At 32.4% G+C, this 5,478-nt stretch overlaps 1 protein-coding gene across 1 annotated transcript in view; it reads left to right on the plus strand.

The window, feature by feature from the left end:
- Positions 1–4,675, plus strand: part of LOC104409756 (serine/threonine-protein kinase Nek1-like) — a gene marked incomplete at its 3' end in the record, with an annotated part of 7,348 nt that extends 2,673 nt beyond the window's left edge. The window contains exons 4-8 of the mRNA XM_010019719.1: positions 1,358–1,441; positions 1,902–1,969; positions 2,076–2,162; positions 3,224–3,278; positions 4,475–4,675. Coding sequence (XP_010018021.1) covers positions 1,358–1,441; positions 1,902–1,969; positions 2,076–2,162; positions 3,224–3,278; positions 4,475–4,675 — 495 coding nt within the window. The remainder of the gene's footprint in view (positions 1–1,357; positions 1,442–1,901; positions 1,970–2,075; positions 2,163–3,223; positions 3,279–4,474) is intronic.
- Positions 4,676–5,478: the final 803 nt, after the last annotated feature.

The following is a 5,478-nucleotide window of genomic DNA, read 5'->3' on the forward strand; positions in this document are numbered from 1 at the left end:
GGTGTGTTAATTGGGCTTTTGTATGTGTAAGATGCTTTAAAAAAGGTTGGATCTCTTGCAAATTAAATCAAATCTGAGAAATTAAAGATACCGAAAGACAACATAATTATATTTAAACCTTTTGAAATTATTTTTTTACGACATAATGGCATGAGGTTTTTGTTTCGTGGTACTGATTTTCATTTTTCAGAATTATAAAATAACATACTTTGTAAGTATAATAATATGAAATACAGCAATATGGTGTTGATATGATTCAAAAGTTTGGTTTTTTCCATTAGAAAAATATATATATATTGGAAGTAGACCAGCAGATTTTCCATAATTCTGGTTATAAAATCATTTGTAATGAGGGAGAATTTGGAATAAATGAGAAGATTTTATGTGCAATTTGGTTAAGTGAAAATAGATTATGTAGGATTCTTTTTTTCTTTTTCTTTTTTTTTTTATTAGTACTGACACGTTTCCTTGTTTATAAATTGTTTCTATGCTTTTGTGTCTGCATCCAGTAGGATCTCAATTTACCTGTGGTTGGAAAGGCTCAGTAGTATATTAGGGCTATTTATGGTATTTGGAGTTGAGCAATCATGAAACATTTTGAGTATTTTTAGTAAAACTTTTCTTTTTTTTTTTTTTTTTTTTTTTTTTTTTTTTCTTCCCTAATTTGGGCTCACTTTTACAAGAAGAACTTAATGGAAAAGTGACAATTACATCTTGTATTTTACTGTGATTTTGACATTTATGTACTTCTAATTCACATTATTCACATGGAGAAGTTCTTGCTGTTGGTCACTTTTATATTGTGATTTCTACAAATTTTAAAAAAAGGGAGTTTGTTGGCTCCTTTATAATATTCTAATTACATGTTGTTTGTTGCTTTTCTCATTGAAATCTGCTTTGTATGTTTTTTTTAAGGTGAAATACATAAAATCACAGTATGATAAAATAAGTGTTTCTATTAACATCAGTATGGCTTTATAGGACTGTTGATTAGCTGACTGCAAGAAGGCTTGTTTTATTGGTTGCAACAAAAGTACAATGTTTCAAATGCAAGTTCCAAGTCTTAAACGTTTTAGCCAATTAAATTCATATTGCATACTTTTGTTAGGTTTGTAGTATGTAATGCAGTAGTCTCAGGCTAAAGATCTGATTTGAATAATAGGCATCTTTCATTAAGAAGTTGCATTGTAGTGACACTACTGTTACCTTTTGAATTATTCTGGGGCATAAATAAAGACAGGTTTGTGGGAAGAGGAAAATCTTGGGTTATAAAACTGATCTTATAAAATTTTCATTTATGTAACTGGGCAAGTTTTCAAGTTAATTAAACTGATGTTGCATTTTCTTTTATGTGTAGATTCTAGATTGGTTTGTACAAATCTGTTTAGCACTCAAACACATACATGATAGAAAAATCTTGCATCGGGACATAAAGTCACAGGTATGTAGGTAACTAATTTTTTTTATGGATTTACTTCTGAAGTGATTACATTCATATCTGCTAGTATAAGTTGGCAAATTATGGAAAAAAGTCTTTTTAAGTAAATGCTTCTAACACTGGAAACACTTTTTTCTTCAGAATTGTCTGGAGAAGGTTCATATGATATCTATACAAACAGATGAGACTATCCGACGAAGCTACTTGAGCATTACTCATATATTTCTGTGTGGGGACAGAAAAGGTCTTGTTTTAGAATGCGTAATAGATTTTTCTTTAATTTTTATCAAGTAGGACTAGAGTAAGTCTGGTGTTTCACAGTAGGCACTAACAATACTACCCCTAGTGACTTCTGAGTGATTGAATGGTAAAACTTTATTCTTTCCAAAACGTATTGAGAACAGAAAGTGTGCAATTGTATGAATGTTTTAATTAACAGACTTCTTAAAATTTCTGTATCAAGAATATATTTTTAACCAAAGATGGAACAATACAACTGGGAGATTTTGGGATCGCCAGAGTTCTTAACAGGTAACTCCTTTTTGATGCAGTTTTTTCTGACTTAATTTAAATAGCTTTGATCTGCACAGTTCATGTTAGTTAAGTAGTTAACATTCATTCTTATTTTTTTGTTTAGTACTGCAGAGTTGGCTCGCACTTGCATAGGAACACCATACTATTTGTCACCTGAAATATGTCAGAACAAACCTTACAACAATAAAAGGTACTAATAAGCCTTTAATGAAACATTTTTGGTCAGGAGAAGAAAGTGAATTCTAGAAATCTGAGGCTGTTTTATGCTGGTGAACAGCTGTTAGTTCATCTGTTAACCAAGAAGGTACCAAGTCTCACTGCACGAGTGGGACCTTAGTAGGTCTGTGAAGTACAAAGCAGTGTGATGCAGTGATGAGCTTAATGCTCAAGTTCAAGATCTAGCCTTATTTTTAGTTATGGCTCTACTTTTGCCTAGCTGCACGCCACTTATACTGCCTTAATTTAGGCAGTATAAATGTGAAACTGTTATGGATGAAATCAAACACAGTAATTGGATTCTCTAAGTATGCATAGATAGGTGGCTCAGCTTGCTTCAGATAACAAAGTAATACAGATACCTTGCTTATGTTTGCTGTTCTGGCAGTAGGCTGTATCTGGTAACAATGTCCTTAATGTAATTAAAATGGTCATTATCAAGTTAGCCTTACAGTGTACCAAGTTGCTGCATCTACTGCTGTGAGTGACTTATACTAATTTCAGTTGGTTTCTTAAGAGGTACAAACTATATGGGATTTATTATCCAATTGCATTCTAACCAAATTCTGTAATCCTGTAATGACTGAGGATAAAGCAAGTCAGTGTTAAATAAAGTAAATTGACTTTGAGAATTGCATTTGCTGAACTAGGTGGTGAGTTATGTTTGGTTTTGGTGTTTTTTTGGGGTTTGTTTTTTTTTTTTTTTTTGTTTAATTCAGAGACCTCAGACAAGTGTATGTATTTAAAGAAAAAAGCCTTTGTCTGTATCTTTTCTGATTTCTGATTGGTGTGGTTCAGATGAAAAGGCCTAAATGAAATCTGGAGCCAGAATAACCTCATCTGGTTTTCAGTTGGCCTTACTTTTGGTGGTTGAATTCTCTTTTTTAGTTTGGAGGATGGAAGATGTATATACAAAGGAGTTTGTGCATATTCAAAATACGACCTTTTCCTTTTCAAAGATAGACTTCACAGATGTAAGTTACTTGGCAATGTTACACCTAGAACTAATTCTTATGATATATTCTCTTGATTTAGTGATATCTGGGCCCTTGGTTGTGTTCTCTATGAAATGTGCACACTTAAACATGCGGTGAGTAGAAACTTCTTGTGTCTTTAAAAGAACAGTAATTTCAAACAGGATTTTTTCCTGATGTTACATGAATGTGTCAGTTAATGAAAGCCTTTCGTGGTGGCTGTTTAAAATAACCTTCAACATTTTGATCTTCTCTTCCTATACTGACCAACATTTTCCATCTGTGTTTTGGTTTACACCAATCTCATCAGAAATCTTAGCATTGTACACTTTGTTTGCAGTGTAGGTTTTTAGTGAACTGTATTAGCCGAATAAGTTGTTTGGTGTTATAACAGATGATACTGTAGATAGTGTTCTTTTGAGAAAGTTGACATTTTCATGGAAAGCCTGAATTTGGACTGTTAACTTTTATGCAGATGGATTAATGCATTTTTGTTTAGAACAGGAGTAGTTCTTGGACAATATCCCAAGGTCAGAAGATTGGCTTTTGTTTAGTTTTCATTTTGTTGTGTTTTGTTTTCCTCTGTGTGTGTTGTTCTGAAGACTGTATCTCTATCATACATTTTCCAGTTAGGAAGGCATGAAGGGTATTTTTATTAAAAGAAAAAATATTATAATGACATGAAAATTGGGGGAAAAATTAAAGGATAAGGATTTGATGTTTAACTTTTTGTAATTTCTTACTGCTTGATCTTTTCTGTGTCAATAATGCTGACAATGTTTCCTTTCTTGAGAGTTGATGGCAATAGGTTATTTTCTTTGAGCTGGATCATATGCACTGTTTTCTTTTTATTGTAAATAGGAATTGAAATGGATTCCTTTTGGGTTTTACACTGAATGAGTGTGAATGCTTTACATTTTCATTTGAAATGTGGCTTTGAAAAAGGCCAGAAGGCATGTGATGCTTGAAAGCTTTTTGGGAGAGCAGATCAAGCAGAGAATTATATAATGATTTTATCCTTAATTACATGTCATCATAAGTCTAGATGTGAAGGGAATAATTATTCGTTAGCAAAATGTGTATCTCCGTAGTATGAAATATCTGTGTTAGGATGTATTTATAATCAGAATACTTGGCAGCAAATTATTTTAAACTGCTCGTGTAAACTGTTCATGGCCTTAAATTTGTTTTGGTATGTTGAGGCAAGGGGAGATGTGTTGGCTTCTTGTTTTCCTCATCTTTATATGCAACCTTGCATGTGGACAGACAGTAAGAGAAATGCAGCCATTGTTTTCTTTCTTGCATGATACAGTTTGAAGCTGGTAACATGAAGAACTTGGTACTGAAGATAATCTCTGGACCTTTTCCTCCTGTTTCTACACATTACTCCTATGACCTACGCAATCTGTTGTCACAGTTATTTAAAAGGAATCCTAGGAACAGACCATCAGTCAACTCCATATTGGAGAAAAACTTTATAGCCAAACGGGTTGAAAAATTTCTCACACCACAGGTATGGAGTTACTTTTAATTCTAATTTTGCTGAAGGCATCATAGGACTTCTCTTATTATACTGTTAATATACAACATGAGAAATTGGAGTAATAGTATTCCCAAGAACTTTTATAGGGACAATTTCAGTTGAGGAAAAAAATTTTACTATGAAGTATAAAGAAAAATCTTAAGCTATTTAAGTATGTGGTAGTTTGCAAAACAAATTTAAACTGGTATTTTCTTAAGTGTACTGGTTTGTGTGTTTTTCTATATAATGAGGAATTAGGAGTGAGATGTTGGTTTGTTAAGATACGCATTTTTTCATACAAGCATGCTGTCAATGACTTCAGCATTGCTGATTTATCTTAATTTCTTCAATCCATTTTTTGTTTTGACCTTTGAATGGCCTGAAAGCATGTTCTGTGAAACATTGCCAAGTGAACTGATTTTTAAATTTCTTGATGTTTAAATGCAACATGAGCATATAACCTTGAAGACGTTGTTTACTATTCTGTATCATGTTATAGATACCATGTCCTTTTAATATAAATCTAATCAAAAGAGAAGAAGATTAACAAGTAAGTGATAGGACTGTTATGAATATAGATAGAGAAAGAACATGGAGGAAATGAATGAAAAAGCAGATCTCACGACATATAAAGAGTTCTAATGGATTTTAACTCAAAACTACAGAGATTTCACAGGAAGGCCATATACAATTGGAATTTCAATTGTATATGAAATAGACTTCCAGCTAACAATAGTTTAGATTAAAGTCCCAATTAAAGTATTAAGTGGATAAAGAACTGGCTGGATGGCTGC

This window comes from Nestor notabilis, unplaced genomic scaffold (assembly GCF_000696875.1).
Source record: "Nestor notabilis isolate BGI_N333 unplaced genomic scaffold, ASM69687v1 scaffold29478, whole genome shotgun sequence".
NCBI classification, from domain to species: Eukaryota; Metazoa; Chordata; class Aves; order Psittaciformes; family Psittacidae; genus Nestor; species Nestor notabilis.